We start from the raw sequence: 25,039 nt of genomic DNA, 5'->3' as shown, positions 1-25,039 counted from the left end.
TCAAGAGTTACAGCCCTGGCTTTGCCCGCCTTATCTAGTGCATGGCATATGCATTAAGAGATGACTGTTCAAATATATGCAGTGGAAAGATATTGCCTAAATCCATACTGTTTGTCAGAGAGAATATTAGCTTTTGCAAGGTGGTAGACTAGTGCTTGATTAATTGATGTCTCAAAGATTTTAGGTCCTGGATATCACCTTAAACTATATCCGATGGTGAGGCCCCAGCTTGCACGCTTTGGGAAGTGTGGAGCCAGCCTTTAATTGTCATTGCTCCCAGGTCCACTCTGACCTGTAATGGTAGTACCTGTTAGGGTCCCAACTATAGGTTAAATAGAAACCAAGTTGAAAAAAAAACAAATATATTCTATCAAAAGATTTGTCTTCAAAATCACTGGATGGAGGTCTTTATTTTCACACACATTAGCTCATTCCCAGTGAAGGGAGGACGACCTGTTAAACCGTCCGCCCTGCTCAACGTCCAAATTCCAATTTTTTATGATTTCCAGCTAACCTGATCCATGTGAAATACACGTAGATCCGATCAGCTGACCAGACCTTCCAGTAAACTTGTCTATGATATGATTTTACCATATTTTGACAGATTTTATCAATATTCTACACATTCATCTTCCGTCCATCTCTTCGGTTAGATAGATAGAAATGGATAGATACAGAAATAGATAGATAAATTGATAGATCGACACTTTCTTGTGTTTGAACTATTACATAACATTAGGGAAGCAAGATTCAGCAAGTCATTTGTTGTAGAGTTTGAAAAGTACGGGGCTAGCTCAGCTGAGCATTTCTTAATTAGTATAGCAGAGATAAGATCTGGCCCATATGCCTTGGAGGTACCTAAGATTTTTATGATATCGCGGACATGAAAAGAGGTGATTTTCAGATCATCAATTGTGGCTTCAGTCCGTATAGGGAAATTTGGGAGGGAGTTGTTTTTGCCTATTTGTATTTGACTTATGATGTACAAACCAGTGGAATGCATGCTGTATTTGTGCAATGGCAGCTGCACAATGTGTAGTGAACCATGAGGGTGAGTGGGGCTTGCTATAATACTTCCGTGTGGGCACAAGTGCTTCAGTGCCCTCTTTGCACCATTCAGTTGTATCATTAGCATACTGTTTAGCAAGAAGAGAGAAGATATTGGTCCACAGGGCATCTCTGATATGTTCTCTAGAAGCTTCCCTGTCAGCCCTATTGTAGTACCTTGTAGTTTTGAGCAATGGCTCCTTACCTTGGAGTTGGGATTTTAGTGCGATGTCTACTGATACCACTAGTTAATCTGCGTTTTCAAGTGGGCATAAATCACACAATCCTTGGGTACTGTGGTAAGGAATAGGTCTCAAAGTGAAGCTTGCTGGTGTTCATGATCTGGGAGGCGAGTTGGGAACATGACTGTCTGTGTGAGGGAATGGGCTATAGAGAAGCTATAGGTACAATGTCCAGCTGCATCTGTGCAACCTAAGGAACCAGGCCAATTTTTATTGTGGACATTAAAGTCCACAAACACATATATTTGAGCATTACTATCTAAGGAGAGTGCTGCATCTATACTATCAAAGACATGATCGATTAGGGTACAATCCTGACTTGACGGAGAATGGCAGAGAAAATATAAGTAACTTACACTGTTGAAATGCTAGTCAAAAACACATAAAGGCCTGATTATCCAATTCAAGACGATGTTCTCTATTTAAGAGGACGGTGTTACGAATATAGACTCCAAGCCTGTGCATATATCTATCTAAGTCCTTATGGTAGAGAGGGAAGTATCTTGTTATGTTTAAGTAGTTGAAGGGGATTGAGGTGTAGGTTTGTTTCGCTTATTCATTTAACGTTAAGATATCTGGGGAGTTTACTTAAGAGGTAACCCTCTACATCATCCAGATTATTTCTAAGCTCACAGATATTTGTGAATGTGAGCCTCAAAGGAGGCGGTGAATTGGTTTTGTTTGAATGGTTGTCTGATTTGAGCGTGATATTTGTTTGGGTTGTCATTTCATTATGTTTCTTTTTTATTTCAGGTTGGAGGGGTAGAGTGTTGGGAAAAGTGGGCCAGTTTTGATGCCAAGTATGCATACAGAAGCAGTCCATTTGCCGAGTTCTGCCTAGAGAGTTGTGGCTTCATGAAAGCCCATGGGAGATAACAGCAGGGTCCCTTTCCATGTGCGACATGGCACTAAAATTATCCCGATATTATACAACTCATGATAGAGCAGCTGCATTAAGCGCTTCCAAAGAGTAAGGGCTCTTGTACTGTCAGTCAGAAACAGCAGCCAGATAAACTGTCCATCAAATACCCTCAACCTTTCAGACAAGATCGACTCAGACCAGCCGAGTGAATACAAGTGGCATGCAAGCAAACTCAATTTGCTCAGTTTGTGAGAGAAAGAAATTGAGGATAGGGGATAAGAGGAAAGTGTTCAATGTCCTAATCAGAAAACAAAGCCAAGTACAGAGTGGCTCTGGTGAGCCCCTGGTATTGTACCTCTGCGTCTGATTAATAGACAAAGAGTGTGAAAGCCGGCAATAGGCAGAGCCTATCTACTCCTTAAGCAGTTTAGGTTTGTAAACCAGAAAATTTGTCTGAGTCACCAGCTCTATGAAAGTTATCAACCAGGACGGAGGAGACCTCCCTTCCCCAGTTTTTATATCAGAGTTTTCCTTCTCCAAGATCTATGGGTCCATCACACTGAGAGGAGTAACCATGCACCTAATTTCTACACCAGATATTTCTGTGTCTCCGCATAGATGAAAAAGGTTAAGAAAGAATTGTGTGTGTATGTGTGTGTGTGTGTGTGTGTGTGTGTGTGTGTCTGTCTGTGTGTGTGTGTGTGTATATATATATTAGTGTTGGGATGATTAATCAGAAAATCAGAACTCTTTGGGGAGTATCAGAATTGGCATCGGAATCAGAAAAATTTTAGCCTAATTTCCGATTTCAAAACGATTCTTTGAAATTTTTTCTTTACAATAAGAAAAAAAATGAAACAAACACAAATGTATTTATTTATTAAAAGTTATTCATTCACAACATAAGACTAAGGGTCGGGAAATTGGTTATAAATCCCACTTCCAGATTTAACATTAATTCTTAAGATTTAATTTATTTCTCTTATTGGTACACTAGCCTGGGTGCCTGGCATTGCCTAGATGTGTGGAGATGTGTGTTGAGCAAAAAAAAAAAAAAAAAAAATGGTAGTAGGCAGGCAGGCTCAAACCTGCACCATAAAGGAGGAAAGGAACGTAAAAAAAAAGTGACATCTTTGCCGTTGCATCCATCGCAAAACCGGAAGTGGCAAACATCAAAATTAAGGCTAATCAATCGAAAAGAGCGGATGACTTGCGAAAATATTAGCGTAAAAAGCAATCTCTCTTTGTAGAAAACTGTCCAGTTGAGGGTGAAGGAATTAATATTTTTGGCCAATTTTTCAATATTTGTCATCCGAAAGTTTAAGGTTTAAAACGATACCAGTTTCATCGAGTTCTGATGTGTCTATCAAAGGCTTTTAGTAGACATACATACACACAGACGTTTGCCGTTTATATTATAGACTAGCAGGGCTACCCGGCGTTGCTCGGGACCATATAAACAATGAAAAAACAAAAGCAGATATTGAACATGTTTTATTCTTAGGGGAGAGGAATCTTTCATCTCAAGTTTTAGCGTTACAAACAAACATTTGTCTTTTATATATATAGATAATGACAGGTTTTTTGGGGGCCCCCCTCGAAGATAACTGATCAGTTGACCAACTTCTAGTGGTCCGTTTGACGTGAAATTTCGATATTTGTCGTCCGGGTGATGGGGCTTCGATATGATACCAAATTTGTCAAGTTTGGTTCCGTCTTTCAAAAGTTTTAGCGTTACAAACAAACATACATACATACACACAGACGTTTGGCTTTTATATATATAGACTAGCAGGGCTACCCGGCGTTGCTCGGGACCGTATAAACAATGAAAAAACAAAAGCAGATATTGAACATATGTTTTATTCTTAGGGGAGAGGAATCTTTCATCTCAAGTTTTAGCGTTAATGACAGGTTTTTTGGGGGCCCCCCTCGAAGATAACTGATCAGTTGACCAACTTCTAGTAGTCCGTTTGACGTGAAATTTCGATATTTGTCATCCGGGTGATGGGGCTTCGATATGATACCAAATTTGTCAAGTTTGGTTCCGTCTTTCAAAAGTTTTAGCGTTACAAACAAACATACATACATACATACATACACACCGATTTTTGCCTTTTATATATATAGAAGACTAGCAGGGCTACCCGGCGTTGCTCGGGACCGTATAAACAATGAAAAAACAAAAGCAGATATTGAATATATGTTTTATTCTTAGGGGAGTGGAATCTTTCATCTCTATGTATTATTTGTTTTATCTACCCTAGGACTGGTATTGTTCATGTTTTATCCCTAGCGTAGGTAATTTACAGCATGTATATGAAATTGTTTTACCTTAGGGAGAAGAGAACAGGTAATATACAACATAATGTGTCTATATTACATCCCTGGCAACGCCTAGAAACCAGCTAGAATATGTATTTCAGTCAATCTTTATTACATCCTGGGCTATGCCGGGAAACCAGCTAATCTCTATTTAGTGACTTGACCACCAAAATACCTCCCTAAGTGTGTCCTTTCTTTTGAACTTATTAGATATAGGTATCTAGAAATGTGTGTGAAATTTTGTTGAATGCATTGTTCACTATGATTTTCTTATTGTTCTACACAATATCAACTGTAGCGAAATAACACAGTAAACAGTGTAGTGTTAGAATAAAGAGCAAAGGAAAAAATTAGAATCATATTCTGTAATTGCAAATCTAAATTTGCTAGCGTGTACCAGTATTTGCCAGGTTGTGGAAATTTGGAATTTATAACATATGTAGTGGCCTTTTCCTAGATACCTATTGCTAAAAATTATACTTTCATTTTGTTAGAAAAATCTCTCTTCGGATGCCCTGCATCATCCAAAATAAAAACAAATATTTTTATAATTGTTTCAGTACATTGCTACACAATGTGACATTTGTTGGCGTTTGTAAAAAAAAATCATGAATGTGCTTATATTCCAAAAAAGAAAATATCAGTGCACAGTATTGAAAGTGTTTGAGATTCAAAAGTCTGTAACATTTCTACTAACTTCATAAGATGTCATGTGAGAAACTGAATTGAATATCAAGGCATTATCTGAAGCGTTTTTATTTTGGTGTAACGTATGTGTTTACAGTGAACCTTAACTTTTAATAAACAGCTTGGTATGCAATGACATAGGCTAAGAATCTTAGACAAAATATATATAAATTGGAAAAATGTGTGAACAAATAAAAAAAAAATGATCCGCTCCACTTGATGACATCAAGCACAGTAATATTTTAGTGAAGAAAATATGAAATTGATGTTCAGTGATTAGTTTGGATGAATGAGAAAATGTAATTGTTTGATGCATAAAAAATAACTCATTTGCTGTATTTGATATTAAGCAGCAAAATATAGTGATTTGAATATTAAGGAAAACATCAAATCAGATTATGTAAAAAAAAAAGATGAAATTAGAAAATATATATTTTCTGTTTATGAGTTTTGCCAATCAAAATTTTGTGGCAGAAATTGGGTGATTACCATGCAATTTTATTTTGGTAAAATTCTTAAATTATTTCAATGTTTATTAAAATTTCTTATTAGTGACTTGTTATCATCAAAATCCACCCCAAAGAGCGTCCTTTCTTTTATTAGGTATCAAAATAGGTATCAAGATTTCTACTTCTATACAAATGTGATATTTCAGATCTGTAGATAAAAAATTTGTTGCATATATACGTTGAGAATTGTTCTCTCTCATTCTCTCTCACACACACACATTCTCACTTTTATAGATATAATAGATAAATTATGCTAGATATATTTCCATATGTCTGAATAATCTATATACAAATTTTCAAATCTGTAGATAAAAAATTTGTTGAGTATATAGGTTGAGAATTGTTCTCTCTCTCTCTCTCACACACACACACACACATTTTCACTTTTATAGATATAATAGATAGATTATGCTAGATATATTTCTATATGTCTGAATACGCTACATACAAATTTTCAAATCTGTAGATATAAAATTTGTTGAGTATATAGGTTGAGAATTGTTCTCTCTCCCTCTCTCCTCTCACAGATTCTCACTTTTATAGATATAATAGATAGATTATGCTAGATATATTTCCATATGTCTGAATACACTATATAAAAATTTTCTAATCTGTAGATAAAAAATTTGTTGAATATAAAGGTTGAGAATTGTTCTTACTCTCTCTCTCTCTCACACACACAGACACATTCTCACTTTTATAGACATAATAGATAGATTCTGCTAGATATATTTCCATATGTCTGAATACCCTATATACAAATTTTAAAATCTGTAGATGAAAAATTTGTTGAATATATAGGTTGAGAATTGTTCTCTCGCTCTCTCTCTCTCGCTACCTCACACACACACACGCAAACATTCTCACTTTTATTATAGATATAAGAGATAGATTATGCTAAATATATTTCCATATGTCTGAATACCCTATATACAAATTTTCTAATCTGTAGATAAAAAATTTGTTTAGTATATAGGTTGAGAATTGTTCTCTCTCTCTCACACACACACACATTTTAACTTTTATAGATATAATAGATAGATTATGCTAGATATATTTCCATAAGTCTGAATTCCCCTATATAGGTTGGTGTCGTTGAATAACTCATCCTCTCGTTAAAGTTGTTCCATCCTCTTTCCCAGATTTGACTACTGTGCACTTTTGAACTGTCATCCTCGAGTTGCCTATTGGCCTTGATAAGTGCTAATATAGAGAGAAGAGAAACAGGGTGAGAGAGAGAGAAGATAAAGAGTGTGAGAGAGAGGCAGAAGAGAAAGTTGTTCCATCCTCTTTCCCAAATTTGACTACTGTGCACGTTTGAACTCTCATCCTCGAGTTGCCTATTGGCCTTGATAAGTGCTAATATAGATAGAATATATATATATAACAAAATAGGTTGTAGTCGCTGAATAACTCAATCTCATGTTATAGCGGTTCAATCCTCCTTCCCGAATTTGACTACTGTGCACTTTTACACTCTCATCCTCGAGTGGCCTATGGGCCTTGATAAGTGGTAATATATATAGTTTCTACAAAATGTATATATATATATATAACAAAATAGGTTGGTGTCATTGAATAACTCATCCTCCCGTTAAAGTTGTTCCATCCTCTTTCCCAAATTTGACTACTGTGCACTTTTGAACTGTAATCCTCGAGTTGCCTATTGGCCTTGATAAGTACTAATATAGAGAGAAGAGAAACAGGGTGAGAGAGAGAGAAGATAAAGAGGGTGAGAGAGAGGCAGAAGAGAAAGTTGTTCCATCCTCTTTCCCAAATTTGACTACTGTGCACGTTTGAACTCTCACCCTCGAGTTGCCTATTGGCCTTGATAAGTGATAATATAGATAGAACATATATGTATATAACAAAATAGGTTGGAGTCGCTGAATAACTCAATCTCTTGTTATAGCGGTTCCATCCTCCTTCCCGAATTTGACTACTGTGCACTTTTAAACTCTCATCCTCGAGTGGCCTATGGGCCTTGATAAGTGGTAATATATATAGTTTCTACAAAATGTATATATATATATAACAAAATAGGTTGGTGTCGTTGAATAACTAATCCTCCCGTTAAAGTTGTTCCATCCTCATTCCCAAATGTGACTACTGTGCACTTTTGAACTGTCATCCTCGAGTTGCCTATTGGCCTTGATAAGTGCTAATATAGATAGAAGGGAAAGAGGGTAAGAGAGAGAGTAGATAAAGAGGGTGAGAGAGAGAAAGAAGAGAATTTGGGTGAGAGAGAGAGAGAAGAGAAAGAGGTCTAGAGAGAGAGAGAGAAGAGAGTGAGAGAGAGAGAGAGAAATATGGTGATAGAGAGAGAGTTAGGAAAGAGGTAGAGAGAGAGAAGAGGGTGAGAGAGAGAGAAGAGAAAGGGAGTGAGAGAGAGAGAAGAGAAAGACGGCGAGAGAGAGAGAGAGAAGAGAAAGACGGCGAGAGAGAGAGAGAGAAGAGAAAGACGGCGAGAGAGAGAGAGAAGAGAAAGACGGCGAGAGGGAAAGAGAAGAGAAAGACGGCGAGAGGGAAAGAGAAGAGAAAGACGGCGAGAGAGAGAGAGAGAGAGAGAAAGACGGCGAGAGAGAGAGAGAAAGACGGCGCGAGAGAGAGAGAGAAAGACGGCGAGAGAGAGAGAGAGAAAGATGGAGAGAGAGAGAGAGAGAGAGAGAAAGAGTGCTTGGGAAAACTGTGCACGCGACCTAATTTTCGTGTATTTAAGCGGCCTCATACTGATACCCACCCCTCCCCCTTCCAGTTTTACAGAGTTAGAAAGTAAAAACAAAATCCTCGAGTTGCCTATTGGCCTTGATAAGTGCTAATATAGAGAGAAGAGAAACAGGGTGAGAGAGAGAGAGAAGATAAAGAGTGTGAGAGAGAGGCAGAAGAGAAAGTTGTTTCATCCTCTTTCCCAAATTTGACTACTGTGCACGTTTGAACTCTCATCGTCGAGTTGATCCTCGAGTTGCCTATTGGGCTTGATAAGTGCTAATATAGAGAGAAGAGAAACAGGGTGAGAGAGAGAGAAGATAAAGAGTGTGAGAGAGAGGCAGAAGAGAAAGTTGTTCCATCCTCTTTCCCAAGTTTGACTACTGTGCACGTTTGAACTCTCATCGTTGAGTTGATCTTCGAGTTGCCTATTGGCCTTGATAAGTGCTAATATAGAGAGAAGAGAAACAGGGTGAGAGAGAGAGAGAAGATAAAGAGTGTGAGAGAGAGGCAGAAGAGAAAGTTGTTCCATCCTCTTTCCCAAATTTGACTACTGTGCACGTTTGAACTCTCATCGTCGAGTTGATCGTCGAGTTGCCTATTGGCCTTGATAAGTGCTAATATAGAGAGAAGAGAAACAGGGTGAGAGAGAGAGAGAAGATAAAGAGTGTGAGAGAGAGGCAGAAGAGAAAGTTGTTCCATCTTCTTTCCCAAATTTGACTACTGTGCACGTTTGAACTCTCATTGTCGAGTTGATCCTCGAGTTGCCTATTGGCCTTGATAAGTGCTAATATAGAGAGAAGAGAAACAGGATGAGAGAGAGAGAGAGAAGATAAAGAGTGTGAGAGAGAGGCAGAAGAGAAAGTTGTTCCATCCTCTTTCCCAAGTTTGACTACTGTGCACGTTTGAAATCTCATCGTCGAGTTGATCCTCGAGTTGCCTATTGGCCCTGATAAGTGCTAATATAGATAGAAGGGAAAGAGGGTAAGAGAGAGAGTAGATAAAGAGGGTGAGAGAGAGAAAAAAGAGAATGTGGGTGAGAGAGAGAGAAGGGAAAGAGGTCTAGAGAGAGAGAGAGAGAGAGAAGAGAGTGAGAGAGAGAAATATGGTGATAGAGAGAGAGTTAGGAAAGAGGTAGAGAGAGAGAGAAGAGAAAGACGGCGAGAGAGAGAGAGAGAAGAGAAAGACGGCGTGAGAGAGAGAGAAGAGAAAGACGGCGAGAGGGAAAGAGAAGAGAAAGACGGTGAGAGAGAGAGAAAGACGGCGAGAGAGAGAGAGAAAGACGGCGAGAGAGAGAAAGATGGCGAGAGAGAGAGAGAAAGAGTGCTTGGGAAAACTGTGCACGCGACCTAATTATCGTGTATTTAAGCGGCCTCATACTGATACCCACCCCTCCCCCTTCCAGTTTTACAGAGTTAGAAAGTAAAAACAAAATCCTCGAGTTGCCTATTGGCCTTGATAAGTGCTAATATAGAGAGAAGAGAAACAGGGTGAGAGAGAGAGAGAAGATAAAGAGTGTGAGAGAGAGGCAGAAGAGAAAGTTGTTCCATCCTCTTTCCCAAATTTGACTACTGTGCACGTTTGAACTCTCATCGTCGAGTTTATCCTCGAGTTGCCTATTGGCCTTGATAAGTGCTAATATAGAGAGAAGAGAAACAGGGTGAGAGAGAGAAGATGAGTGTTAGAGAGAGGCAGAAGAGAAAGTTGTTCCATCCTCTTTCCCAAGTTTGACTACTGTGCACGTTTGAACTCTCATTGTCGAGTTGATCCTCGAGTTGCCTATTGGCCTTGATAAGTGCTAATATAGAGAGAAGAGAAACACGGTGAGAGAGAGAGAGAGAAGATAAAGAGTGTGAGAGAGAGGCAGAAGAGAAAGTTGTTTCATCCTCTTTCCCAAATTTGACTACCGTGCACGTTTGAACTCTCATCGTCGAGTTGATCCTCGAGTTGCCTATTGGCCTTGATAAGTGCTAATATAGAGAGAAGAGAAACAGGGTTAGAGAGAGAGAGAAGATAAAGAGTGTGAGAGAGAGGCAGAAGAGAAAGTTGTTCCATCTTCTTTCCCAAATTTGACTACTGTGCACGTTTGAACTCTCATTGTCGAATTGATCCTCGAGTTTCCTATTGGCCTTGATAAGTGCTAATATAGAGAGAAGAGAAACAGGGTGAGAGAGAGAGAAGATAAAGAGTGTGAGAGAGAGGCAGAAGAGAAAGTTGTTCCATCCTCTTTCCCAAATTTGAATACTGTGCACGTTTGAACTCTCATCGTCGAGTTGATCCTCGAGTTGCCTATTGGCCTTGATAAGTGCTAACACAGAGAGAAGAGAAACAGGGTGAGAGAGAGAGAGAAGATAAAGAGTGTGAGAGAGAGGCAGAAGAGAAAGTTGTTCCATCCTCTTTCCCAAATTTGACTACTGTGCACGTTTGAACTCTCATCGTCGAGTTGATCCTCGAGTTGCCTATTGGCCTTGATAAGTGCTAATATAGAGAGATGAGAAACAGGGTTAGAGAGAGAGAGAAGATAAAGAGTGTGAGAGAGAGGCAGAAGAGAAAATTGTTTCATCTTCTTTCCCAAATTTGACTGCTCTGCACGTTTGAACTCTCATTGTCGAATTGATCCTCGAGTTTCCTATTGGCCTTGATAAGTGCTAATATAGAGAGAAGAGAAACGGTGTGAGAGAGAGAGTAGATAAAGAGTGTGAGAGAGAGGCAGAAGAGAAAGTTGTTCCATCCTCTTTCCCAAATTTGACTACTGTGCACGTTTGAACTCTCATCGTCGAGTTGATCCTCGAGTTGCCTATTGGCCTTGATAAGTGCTAATATAGAGAGAAGAGAAACAGGGTGAGAGAGAGAGAGAAGATAAAGAGGGTGAGAGAGAGGCAGAAGAGAAAGTTGTTCCATCCTCTTTCCCAAATTTGACTACTGTGCACGTTTGAACTCTCACCCTCGAGTTGCCTATTGGCCTTGATAAGTGCTAATATAGATAGAACATATATGTATATAACAAAATAGGTTGGAGTCGCTGAATAACTCAATCTCTTGTTATAGCGGTTCCATCCTCCTTCCTGAATTTGACTACTCTGCACTTTTAAACTCTCATCCTCGAGTGGCCTATGGGCCTTGATAAGTGGTAATATATATAGTTTCTACAAAATGTATATATATATATAACAAAATAGGTTGGTGTCGTTGAATAACTAATCCTCCCGTTAAAGTTGTTCCATCCTCATTCCCAAATGTGACTACTGTGCACTTTTGAACTGTCATCCTCGAGTTGCCTATTGGCCTTGATAAGTGCTAATATAGATAGAAGGGAAAGAGGGTAAGAGAGAGAGTAGATAAAGAGGGTGAGAGAGAGAAAGAAGAGAATTTGGGTGAGAGAGAGAGAGAAGAGAAAGAGGTCTAGAGAGAGAGAGAGAAGAGAGTGAGAGAGAGAGAGAAATATGGTGATAGAGAGAGAGTTAGGAAAGAGGTAGAGAGAGAGAGAAGAGGGTGAGAGAGAGAGAAGAGAAAGGGAGTGAGAGAGAGAGAAGAGAAAGACGGCGAGAGAGAGAGAGAAGAGAAAGACGGCGAGAGAGAGAGAGAAGAGAAAGACGGCGAGAGGGAGAGAGAAGAGAAAGACGGCGAGAGGGAAAGAGAAGAGAAAGACGGCGAGAGGGAAAGAGAAGAGAAAGACGGCGAGAGAGAGAGAAAGACGGCGAGAGAGAGAGAGAAAGACGGCGAGAGAGAGAGAGAAAGACGGCGAGAGAGAGAGAGAGAGAAAGATGGAGAGAGAGAGAGCGAGAGAAAGAGTGCTTGGGAAAACTGTGCACGCGACCTAATTTTCGTGTATTTAAGCGGCCTCATACTGATACCCACCCCTCCCCCTTCCAGTTTTACAGAGTTAGAAAGTAAAGACAAAATCCTCGAGTTGCCTATTGGCCTTGATAAGTGCTAATATAGAGAGAAGAGAAACAGGGTGAGAGAGAGAGAGAAGATAAAGAGTGTGAGAGAGAGGCAGAAGAGAAAGTTGTTCCATCTTCTTTCCCAAATTTGACTACTGTGCACGTTTGAACTCTCATTGTCGAGTTGATCCTCGAGTTGCCTATTGGCCTTGATAAGTGCTAATATAGAGAGAAGAGAAACAGGATGAGAGAGAGAGAGAAGATAAAGAGTGTGAGAGAGAGGCAGAAGAGAAAGTTGTTCCATCCTCTTTCCCAAATTTGACTACTGTGCACGTTTGAAATCTCATCGTCGAGTTGATCCTCGAGTTGCCTATTGGCCTTGATAAGTGCTAATATAGAGAGAAGAGAAACAGGGTTAGAGAGAGAGAGAAGATAAAGAGTGTGAGAGAGAGGCAGAAGAGAAAGTTGTTCCATCCTCTTTCCCAAATTTGACTACTGTGCACGTTTGAACTCTCATCGTCGAGTTGATCCTCGAGTTGCCTATTGGCCTTGATAAGTGCTAATATAGAGAAAAGAGAAACAGGGTGAGAGAGAGAGAAGATAAAGAGTGTGAGAGAGAGGCAGAAGAGAAAGTTGTTCCATCCTCTTTCCCAAATTTGAATACTGTGCACGTTTGAACTCTCATCCTCGAGTTGCCTATTGGCCTTGATAAGTGCTAATATAGATAGAAGGGAAAGAGGGTAAGAGAGAGAGTAGATAAAGAGGGTGAGAGAGAGAAAAAAGAGAATGTGGGTGAGAGAGAGAGAAGGGAAAGAGGTCTAGAGAGAGAGAGAGAGAGAGAGAAGAGAGTGAGAGAGAGAAATATGGTGATAGAGAGAGAGTTAGGAAAGAGGTAGAGAGAGAGAGAAGAGAAAGGGAGAGAGAGAGAAGAGAAAGACGGCGAGAGAGAGAGAAGAGAAAGACGGCGTGAGAGAGAGAGAAGAGAAAGACGGCGAGAGGGAAAGAGAAGAGAAAGACGGTGAGAGAGAGAGAAAGACGGCGAGAGAGAGAGAGAAAGACGGCGAGAGAGAGAAAGATGGCGAGAGAGAGAGAGAGAGAGAAAGAGTGCTTGGGAAAACTGTGCACGCGACCTAATTTTCGTGTATTTAAGCGGCCTCATACTGATACCCACCCCTCCCCCTTCCAGTTTTACAGAGTTAGAAAGTAAAAACAAAATCCTCGAGTTGCCTATTGGCCTTGATAAGTGCTAATATAGAGAGAAGAGAAACAGGGTGAGAGAGAGAGAGAAGATAAAGAGTGTGAGAGGGAGGCAGAAGAGAAAGTTGTTCCATCCTCTTTCCCAAATTTGACTACTGTGCACGTTTGAACTCTCATCGTCGAGTTTATCCTCGAGTTGCCTATTGGCCTTGATAAGTGCTAATATAGAGAGAAGAGAAACAGGGTGAGAGAGAGAAGATGAGTGTTAGAGAGAGGCAGAAGAGAAAGTTGTTCCATCCTCTTTCCCAAGTTTGACTACTGTGCACGTTTGAACTCTCATCATCGAGTTGATCCTCGAGTTGCCTATTGGCCTTGATAAGTGCTAATATTGAGAGAAGAGAAACAGGGTAAGAGAGATAGAGAGAGATAAAGAGTGTGAGAGAGAGGCAGTTGTTCCATCCTCTTTCCAAAATTTGACTACTGTGCACGTTTGAACTCTCATCGTCGAGTTGATCGTCGAGTTGCCTATTGGCCTTGATAAGTGATAATATAGAGAGAAGAGAAACAGGGTGAGAGAGAGAGAAGATAAAGAGTGTGAGAGAGAGAAAGAAGAGAATGTGGGTGAGAGAGAGAGAGAAGAGAAAGAGGTCTAGAGAGAGAGAAGAGAGTGAGAGAGAGAGAGAGAGAGAAATATGGTGATAGAGAGAGAGTTAGGAAAGAGGTAGAGAGAGAGAAGAGGGTGAGAGAGAGAGAAGAGAAAGACAGCGAGAGAGAGAGAGAAGAGAAAGACAGCGAGAGAGAGAAGAGAAAGACGGCGAGAGAGAGAGAAAGACGGCGAGAGAGAGAGAGAAAGACGGCGAGAGAGAGAGAGAGAAAGACGGCGAGAGAGAGAGAAAGAGTGCTTGGGAAAACTGTGCACGCGACCTAATTTTCGTGTATTTAAGCGGCCTCATACTGATACCCACCCCTCCCCCTTCCAGTTTTACAGAGTTAGAAAGTAAAAACAAAATGGCTAAAGCTTTGTTTACATGGTAAACTATAACAAAGTGCAAATTCACCTTCGCCGGTTAAAAACTTCAAGCAAAAATAAAAACATTTTCCCTACGTCAATTTTCGTGTAATTTTGGGATTTTCCTTTTTGGAGTGCGATAAATCCGATGGTAATAACGGTTCGAGTCGAAAACTAATATTTAACTGTGTTATAAGATCAATTACTCCTCGAAGGCAGCTTTAATGTACCTAAGCGCAGCCGACATTTTACTGAGCTGACGTCACGTCACGTGACACGTAATGAATAACGTTAAAATGACAGGTTTTTTTGGGGGCCCCCCTGGGAGAAAAATGATCAGTTCACCCCCTTCTAGTTGTCCGTTTGACGTGAAATTTCGATATTTGTCATCCGGGTGATGGAGCTTCAATATGATACCACATTTGTCAACTTTGGTTCCGTCTGTCAAAAGTTTTAGTGTTACAAACAAACATACATACATACATACATACACACAGATTTTTGGCTTTTATATATATAGATTACTGAAAACATTCCTTTCTAAACTTTGCACATAGTCGCTAAACGTTTCAAAGAGTTCACACTTGATTTAAAATGCTTTGGATGAGGTTTTTTAATCTGGTTGGCGTCGTATGGTCACTGTTGTTGTCTGTCCTCGGCTTCTTCTGAAATAATTAATGTTTATGGTCCTTCTTCACTTTATCAAAATCATTTTCCGAATTAAAAATGAAATTATATCTACATTTAAACTTAGACATTACCTAAAGTAGAATGAGATTCCGACATTTTTTACTGTAATTAACAGAAAAAAAAATAGAGATGAAAAACAAATATGCAACAAATAAATGTTACCAAAGGCAAGACTCTTCTACCTACCTGGATAAATTTATTTGCGTTTTAACTTATTTTAAAGCATATTTTTAGTTAAAAAAAAAAAAAATAATAATAACTTAGTGTTCACTGTTTAGTTAGAATAAAATAATGTCAATCCATAAGCTCTTCACAAGGGCTCCAAATCGAAAATTAAAGAGACTGGTAGAAGCACATTAAATAAATGTCAACAATCGTGCGAAAGTGTTATGTTCTACCAATATTTTGTATCGATTTTAGAGCGAATAGACAAGTTTAAAAAGTTAAAATGGGCCTGAAATAATTATCATTTTACGTTAAATTTATGTGTGAAAGTGCTTTCCTATTGGAAATTCTAAAATAATTGGGGGTTTTTTTCTTTCCACCGATAATCATCTAAAAAAAAAAAAATAGAAGCTCATTTTGAGGGAGTGATTTAGATAAAGGTATTAATCTTTTTGCTATTATTATTATTATTATTATTATTATTATTATTATTTACTCACTAAGAGTAGTCACACAACCCATCATCAAAGATTGCTCTTTAAAAACAACTTGTGGTGTTCCCTGGAGTCTGAGTGACAACAAGTCTCCTCAGATTTCCAGTACTCTTCACCTATTTCAATAGCCTGGTCAATTTGTTTTAAAAGAAAAACAAATCTTGTCTCACAATTTTCAATCAATTACAAAGAAAACATTAGATAAAATATTTAGAAAGATCTACTCCTGTAATTTACGCCCCTCCCTTCAAATTGTATTTTCACATTTTGCAAAATATATGCAGACATTACACTTTGAGGTACAGTCATTTGAAGATTTTTAAAAAGCATCGAATGTTAAATGTTAAGAAATTTTAAAATAATCAGAATCAGTACTTTAAAAGAATTGAAATCAGGAATTTAGAAGAGAATCGGTAATTTGTATCAGAATCGGAAAAAATTTTGGAATCGTCACATCACTAATATATGTGTGCGTGTGTGTACTTTATTGACAATTTTATAGAAGGAAATTACTTAACAAATAATTTAAACTCACCATCGTTATTTTTATGGCGACTGCTCGTCTGAGCTCTAATCTATGATTCCCCGGCCTGACTTTCACAAAAAAACACTTGTCTAGCTGAAACCACTATCAATAATTTCCCCCACTTTTTATCTGTGCTTAAATCTAAATGTAGATTCCATGAACAAAGCTTCTTTCTTAGAGCTGCACGCCTGTGGAACTCTGTTCCATTTTCCTTCTTTCCAACTGACTACAATATGGTCGTCTTCAAGTCCAATGTGAACAAGTTCTTGATGAGCCATCCCCTTAAGTAATCCAATTTACCAAATTTCCAATACTAATGATTACTACAATATTCTCTCATCGACAACTGTATACTCATTAACCCTTATCCTCGAGTGGCCTCCTAGCCTTGATAAGTGGTGAAAAAAAATTAAAACTCACCAGAAAGTGAACGAACAGTAAAATGTTTCACCATGCTATCATATGATATGGAAAGAGCTAACAAAAATCTAGTGACATATTCATGCTGAAAAAAATCGTGAATCTGTTGAGATGGCATGTCAGTTGATTCTCCAAAATAGGGCCGACTGCAGTTCTTCTGCAATAACACTTGTGCCAAATCAACTTACTACAAAATTTAAGTTGTTTTGTTTTTCTTTAACTTATGTTTTTATTTTATTTTATTAATGGGAATCGCTTCAGACAAGGCATGAAACCACTTGATGTAGGGAGCTAAAAAAGAAAAACTAAAAAAAAAAAATGAAAGACAGTTATCACAAAGACAGGAGATATCTATCAACTTTAATCTTCAAAAGATCAAGGCCATAGTTAGGAGGAAAACAGTCAGCAAGAGGATAGTTCCACATGCCTGCAGTTCTTGCAAAGAAGCTACTGGGATAGGAAGCTGTATTACAATGAGGTCTCAGAACAGTGAGTCGATGGAGACCACTAGACCAACGAGTCAAACAAGCTGGAACAAAAGAAGCAGGGAACAGATGAGACGATTCTGAAGAACACATGACATCATAGTATTTACAAAAAAGACTGAGACTAGCAACATCACGTCTGTGTGTATGTGTGTGTGTGTGAGAGAGAGAAAGAAATTGCAGAGAAGAAGAAAAGGGTATGACCAATCAAATTACAGCTACGTTTCTGCACTTTATTAAGCACAGTCCATCTTTTACTTACCTTATACAGGCTTGACATCATATGTGGAGATTTTCTAAACGACAACAAAATCGACTTCAACTCCATTAACAACCTTACCAACCACTCTGAAATGGAAGGAGACATGCGTTATATGCCAGCTTTATCTCGTCAAGAACAATTTCATTATTTAGAATGCTGCTTCTTTCTTTGTGTTTTTGTTTATCGAATGCGTCACCAGTGGCTCAAAAGCTACTCGAGGATAAGGTTTAATGAGATGGACGGATTTTCAGTTAGGTTATGAAGAATATTATAAAATTAAACATGATTAATGGAAAGAAGAAAATGTTGGTTACTTATGAGAACAATTTATGACAAGTATTTGTTTGCATTAGACTTGAAGATGACCATGTTGTAGCCTGTAGGGAATTAGTTATGTGGTAATATGTTCCAACGATAAGGAGTTCTTGAAAAGAAATTGTTCATAGAAATTCTATTCCATGTTAGGCACCCTTAGAGGAAGAAAGCAAAGTTCTTTTCAGTGATGGGTCTTTCAAAGTCTGGTAAGACAAAAAGTAGAAAGTCGATTTTCAGTTCACTTTTAGCAGCCTCATAACTCTCGCTACCCTTACTTTTTCCCTTAGTTCTCACATTCCATTAGCAATGTTTCTGACTAAGGGGAAAGAATTGCTGTTTTATGGGTCGAATCTATCCACTTGACACTTATCCTTGGTTAGTTTTTGACTTTGAAGTAGTGTTTTCTTCTTCTTTTTTTTTTTGTTTAACTCCTTACATGAAGTGGCTTCATGCCTTGCCTGGAGAGATTTCTATCTTTAAAAAGAAAATGATCACTTCTCTTTTCTACATAGCATAAATTTTCTGGCAATCAGAATCTTAACTCATTGTTCTAAGGAAGTAACTTTATTTTACTAAGAATTGTAAGAAAAAATGATTTTTTTTTCAACTACTCTATTCAACGTAACAAAGTTTTATATCACCAATAACAACAAAAAAAAATGTAAAATGTGACGATATTGTGATTTTTTTCAAAATGCTTGAGTAATTGTGAGAAAAAAATCATTTTTATTTTTCAACTTCTGTAGTAAAATAGAGTTTCCTCCCTTAGAACAATGAGTTACGATTCTGAATTTCCAGTTTTCTATACATACTAGCGGGGGGTACCCGGCGTTGCCCGGGTGTTAAAATAAAAAAAAAGTTTTGGTAGGTAAGTATGAGGATCGAACCCAAACCCTTGAGGCAAAGTTGGAAATTAAAGTGTGAAAAAAAAAAAAAACGTGCAGCGTTAACCATTGGGCCACCGTGAAATACAAACGGAAACACGTTTGAATTTATTTAACTATTTAGAATTGGCAGGTGCACGTTTTAATGACTTATTGAGGTCAACTTTGACTGCGGGGTAGTATTTCATTTACTGCGGGAACGCTTTTTTTATTTTTATTTTCCCAAGATGTCGGGGGGGGGGGGGGGACCAGCTCCCCATAAAAAGGGGATTGTCCAAATTGAATAGCAATTGTCTGATATAAGGAAAATATTTCCACATTGATCAAATCTGATTGCTTTCGGACATTTCCAGCGATAGCGACCGGAAAAATACCGCCAGAATTAGTATCGCTTTTATTATACGAAAAAGCCTAATCCACATGCAATTGTCTGATATAAGGAGCAAAAAATGTTGAATATTTATCTTTCCAAAGTCAAGCAAATTAAATAAACAGGCGACCTCCGTTGTTAACTAATAGATATTATGATTTATATGTGATATAAAAAGTTTTAAGAAGTTGTGAGCCAACCGACCGCTTCTCGGAGAAAAAACCTTTCTTGGACATACACAAAAAGCGAACATGCTTACACACATTTTCGCTTTTATATATATAAATAAAAGGCAAATGCGGCGTGCGCATTTTTGTATGTCTCGAAAAGGCTTTTTTCGCCGCTATTCTCGGGGGGGGGGTACTATGTCTTCGAAGTGTTTATATAGCCCCTAGATCATAATATGTACGATTTGCGAATGTGCGTTGCATCTAGATTTATTTACGTCGATTTTTACAAAATTCTTGCTATTTCAGCCCGTCTTGTGTTTGTTCAGCTTTTTTGTATAAAACCGACACTAATTTGAAGCTAAGAATTGTTCCCGCCAATCTCACTGGGGAACGTCCAGAAGCAATCAGCTTTGATCAATGTGGGGCCAAACTCCTTACATCAGACAATTGCTATTCAATTTGGACAATCCCCTTTTTATGGGGAGATGGTTTCTCCCTCCCCAACATCTTGGGAAAACAAACAAACCCAAAAGCTGCCCCGCAGTAAAAGTTAGCTCCGCTACTTCTATTTGACCTCATAAATGAGGTCAAAAAGAAGGAGCGGAGTTAACTTTTATTGCGGGCACGTGTCAATTCTTTTTAAAATTCAAACGTGTTTCAGTTACTCTTTCTTGCTGGCCGAGCGGGTAACGTGTCAAGTTTTTTTGCACACTTTCTTTTCCACCTTCGCCTCAAGGCTTCGGGTTCGATTCTAACTACTTACCAAAACTGTTTTTTTTAAGCCCCCCCCCTCAACACAAACACCTGAGCAACGATTTTTTTAAAGAAGTTTTAACATTGTTTTTTTTTTATATATATAATATTTAAACAGGGTTGTTACTTCGCTTATTCTTTTGTTTTGATTCCCCCGCCCAACACCCGGGCAGCGCTGGGTACCCCCGCTAGTCTTCTATAAATTAAACCATTATTTTACCAAAAGAAGGCATTCTTGTATAATATTGGAATTTTCTTTCTTTTAATCTTGGACAGAAGAATAATTAAAAACAACAATGATAAGTTTGAGATATAAAGAATCGAAATATATTTACTGGAATCCAGCTTACTTTCCAGCAGCGATAACCACCTCTAAGCATGTCTAATGCATCAGTAATGACCATATCACGGTAGTGATGTATAGAAATATACGAATTTGTCAAATTAACATGTACAAGGATATGAATATACAGTAACGTCCAAAATTAAAGGATAAAATTTTAGAACCTATTTGTTAGAAATAACTGTGAAAAGCTGAAATTTTGACAACTGGTAGTTGTTATCATCCATAATAACATACTAAAATTTGAATCATTTGCAAAGAATAGAAAAAGAATTAAAACAATTATTTATTTATTTTCAAAATAGGAAAGTCCAAGAGTAAAGGATAAAACTGAGAAAAACAATATAAAAAGCCAAAAAACAATAAAAATACATGTACAATCAATATTTAGTAAATGAGCCCTTGCTCTCAATCTTCGACTACAAGAACGAATCAGTTCTTGACAATCCTCAATACTAATTTTAGACCATTCTTCTTGAAGCTTCACCCACAAATCCTCTATGTTAGTGGGATTCTTTCCATAACTTCCATTCCTAAGGTCTTCCAAAGATTTTCTATTGGATTTAAGTCAGGACTTTGTGGTGGTCAATCCATTATTTCGAAATTTTGCTCGCTAAAGTAACTCATTACCACTTTTGCCTTGTGACATGGGGCATTATCTTGCATAAAGTTAGCCTTATCGAAACCTGAATTCTGTATGATTGGCATATGATCTTGAACAATGTTTTTATAGATCTGTGCGTTTACACGAGTTTGTAACCAGACAAGAGGCGTTGTACCTTGGCTAGAAAACATTCCAAATACCATGACGCTTCCGCCCCCAAACTTAACAGTTTTCTTAGTACACTTTGCACTTAATCTTTCACCAATACATCTCTTTATATTGTTTTTTCCATCATTTCCAAATGAATTAAACTTGCTTTCATCACTGAAAAATACTTTTGCCCAATTTTCCTATGTCCAAATTACATACCTGTTTGCAAATTATTCTTCAAACTAACAAATGGTTTCTTCCGTGGGGTTTGATTAAACAGCCCTATTTCTTGCAGTCGTCTAGAAACAGTCTGTATTAACACATTAACACATGAGGTATTATTTATAACTCTTTTGATTTCTGTGCAAGACTTAAAACAGTCCTTTAATGACATATGCTGCATTATTCATTCTTCTCTTACTGAAGTTTTGTTTTTCCTTGTGTAGCTTCACAATAGCTTGTCTCACAGAGTAATCAAGTTTTTGCCGTTTCACTATGGTGCTGGTTGATGCAACGTTTACAAATGACTAAGTAAGACTTATTCTTTAGAGGAAATCAAAAAATTTGAATATAGAATACTGTTTACATTGTTTTTCTCAATTTAGTCCCTTACTTTTGGACGTTTCAACTTTGAAAATAAATAAATATTTGTTATAATTATTTTTCTTTCCTTTGCAAATGATTCAAATTTTAGTATATTATTATGGATGATAACGACTACCAGTTGTCAAAATTTCAGCTTTTCACGGTTGTTACTTCTAACAAATATTAGGTTTTAAAATTTTGTCCCTTAGTTTTGGAAGCTACTGTATAATCTGTGAAGTAATGAAAGAAAAGTACGGGAAAAATATTTTGTATCATTTGTATTATTCGAACTACTGTTCTCATCTTAAGTGTTGTTCTCACGTTTTGGCAGATGTAATCTCCGACTTTCTTTGGATACTCCGTGGTTTTGTTTCAGTACGATTGTAGAGGTCTTTGGATAATACTGACTGTACTTAGCTATCCAATCTGAATGACATATTATCACACATATAGAAGCAGTACCCCCCCTCTGAATTTTTTTTTAATTTTCATCCTTTTTCAATTTTCTCAGCAGATTATTATCGAATAGACACTAGTCTCCAAGATTAACCTAAAAAAAATTTAAGTCAACTGTAGAGGGTGTTCAGTTTCTAATGCAACGTTCTTGTAAATTGATCACCTATTTTAGAACCAATCGATGATTTTAAGCCAAATTTTGCGAATTTAGCCTTTTTAAATCAGTTCAGCTTTTCTTTTTTTTTTTTTAATTTCGCTTTTTAAAATAGTCTAAAAAAAAAAAAAGGCTGCACATGAAACAAACAAAAAAAATGTAGAACGTTGCATTAGAAACTGGCATCCTCTACAAATATTAAAATATTGACTTAAAAAAATTTTTTTTGAGAATCCGGTAGACTAGTGTCCATTCAATAATAATCCGCTGAAAAAAATTAAAAAAAAATAAAAAGAGGAAAATAAATAAAGAGAGCGTACCGCTTCCATACGTGCGCCCAAATAATAAATTTAAAAGTAACATAATAAAGAGAAAGAAAAAAAATCACACGAAAAGAAAATTCAAGGGAGATTACTCGCAATAGCAAATGCAGAATTGTTTCCCTTGGACAGTATTTATTTATTTATGTAAATAATTATAAAAAAAAAAAATGCCGTAAAAACAGAATAATTATAAATAAATAAATAAATGATTGTCATAATGATAGTAACTATCATATAATCCACGGATCTCAAAACTATGGCCCGTAGACCAGCTCCGACCCGCCAAAGTTTTTAATCCAACCTACAGAGCTCTTACAGAAAACGTAAAATATTCAGGAAAATTTTTAAGCATTGGAAATGTGTAAAAATAGTGCGAGTGCGGTGATTTTTCTTTTCATTCAAAAAAAAATGATTAAAAGAAAAAGGTTTTAGAGAACAAATTTCACAGAACAGCAAAGCTAATAAGCAAAACAGTATAAAACATGTCCATATCACTCTTTTTTTATTACTATTTTGGCCTGCATAGCTCTAGAAAGTCAGCAATAATGGGCCTCTTTTCCCCCGTTCGAAAACTTTGGAGACTCAGGTACGTGCAAAATGAATAGCCGATGTTCAAAATGTATAAACATTTTGACCCCTCCCTTTTACTTAAAAATTCACCAAAAATCAGGAAATTTACCAATTTTAATGAAATTTTAGTATTTATCAAATAATGTTCACGGAATATAATGAACCTGTGATTTTTATTTGAATCCTAGTGGAAATTGTTTAAACAAAAAACACCTTTACTAAAGTGATGGTTTTCAGTAGTAAAAAAAAAAAAAAAAAATGAATGAATTTACTTTTGCTTTTTTTAAATGAAAATAAAGCATCGTTAATTATAACAATGAAAAAAAGTTGAGGGGGTTTTTCAGAAAATTACGAAAAAAAAAGCCCCTAAAGGCTGTATTAATAAATTCGATATAACTTGAAGAAAAATAACTTCTTGAACTACCGATATTATCATTGAATTAAGCTTTTTTTTATTTAATATTTTCACACAAAAAATCATAATTGCCAAAAATATTTCCTCTTTTATTTTTTTTTTTTTTAGATCATATTTTTCGCATATTTTTTATATATAAGATTCTAATATTTTCCTTGCTGAATGAACGTGTAACTTTCAGCGTAACATAATTTTTATATAATCTTAAAAAAATATAAAAAAGTTTTAAAAAAATTAAGAGCAGAAACACAGAAAAATAATTGAATTAAAAGATGGTAAAACTTATACAAACGTTAACGACAGGAATGTACAGATGCACGACTGAGAAAAATAGAAAAGAAAAAAAAGCAGTACTCCTTGCCTCCCTGACAGCTTTTTCACTTTCTGGCATTTTGAGCTCCCGTAGAATTCATTCTTAGACGAATTTGTTTTTGTTTGTGCAAAGCCAGAATCTCTCACTTTGGTGGGGGTAGGGGTGGGTGCTAATTAAACTATTTTTTGTACAAAAAAAGGTGTTTTTGTGTTTAATTTTATATCTTAGGACATTATCTTTGAAATAGACCCAGAAAACTAATATTTATCGTTGAGGGTTTTTTAACTTCAAAATTTAGTTGAACTTGTTAGTTTCTGAATGTTGCCATGAAAACATTCTTCATTATAACTTTTTTTTTTTCACGTGTACAAATATTGTTTTCTTTCTTTTGGAAATTAAGTTTAGTTTTTAATCTTTCAAATACGATCAAAATGTCGTCGGAAACCTACAAAAAAATTATAATAAACCAGCTTTCAAAACTATGTCCCCTATCATTTTTCCGCCATTATTGCCGTACCTAGAGAAACTCCTGATATAATCGATTCAAATGCAAAAAATGCCCAAGATTATATAGCACAGTTCAGTGTCCTTAAAAGAAAAATATACTTCGTTTTTTTTGTTGTTGTTTTTTTTTTAATAAAATTAATGCATGTATTATATGACCTCTTTTCATTGCTATTATTGTCCTAAGGAAAGAAAAATATGTATATAAAGGAGACAGGATCATCATCAGAGGATATCAATGACATTTAAATATTCATTCAAATATCAGAGACTCCTTTATAATTACCAAACGGGTACTTGTACAGTTTAATCCAGACATAAAAAAAAAAATGAAAATATCGAAAGAAAAAAAAAAATAAAGGTTATAGTGTACGTATCCGTTTTCGAAGATTTCGAAAAAAAAAATTTTTCACTTAATTTGATCGAGTAGTTTTTTTTTTTTTTTTTGTTTGTGTTTTTTTTTTTACAGCGGAAAAACACGTTTTTATGAGAGCGAGTTGAAGGCAGGCATCTTGGATTTTTAAAAAAAATTTGTTTAAATTTTAGAAATGCCCAGGGGAGATAACTCCTTGTAAAGCGCCGACTCTCCCTCCCCATCTTTCATACTAGCTTTTCTTCCT

At 36.8% G+C, this 25,039-nt stretch overlaps 1 protein-coding gene across 1 annotated transcript in view; it reads right to left on the bottom strand.

Moving 5' to 3' along the window:
• LOC145293252 (N-acetylglucosamine-6-sulfatase-like) overlaps nt 1-17,543 on the bottom strand; it is a 512,787-nt gene extending 495,244 nt beyond the window's left edge. The window contains exon 1 of the mRNA XM_080139826.1: nt 17,511-17,543. Within this exon, the coding sequence (XP_079995952.1) occupies nt 17,511-17,531 (21 nt within the window). The 5' untranslated portion in view covers nt 17,532-17,543. The remainder of the gene's footprint in view (nt 1-17,510) is intronic.
• Nucleotides 17,544-25,039: the final 7,496 nt, after the last annotated feature.

This window comes from Euprymna scolopes, chromosome 14 (assembly GCF_053919585.1).
Source record: "Euprymna scolopes isolate OS-2025 chromosome 14, ASM5391958v1, whole genome shotgun sequence".
Classification (NCBI taxonomy): domain Eukaryota; kingdom Metazoa; phylum Mollusca; class Cephalopoda; order Sepiida; family Sepiolidae; genus Euprymna; species Euprymna scolopes.
The sequence above is the reverse complement of the archived record's forward strand: the minus strand, read 5'-3'. Positions and strand labels throughout refer to the sequence as shown.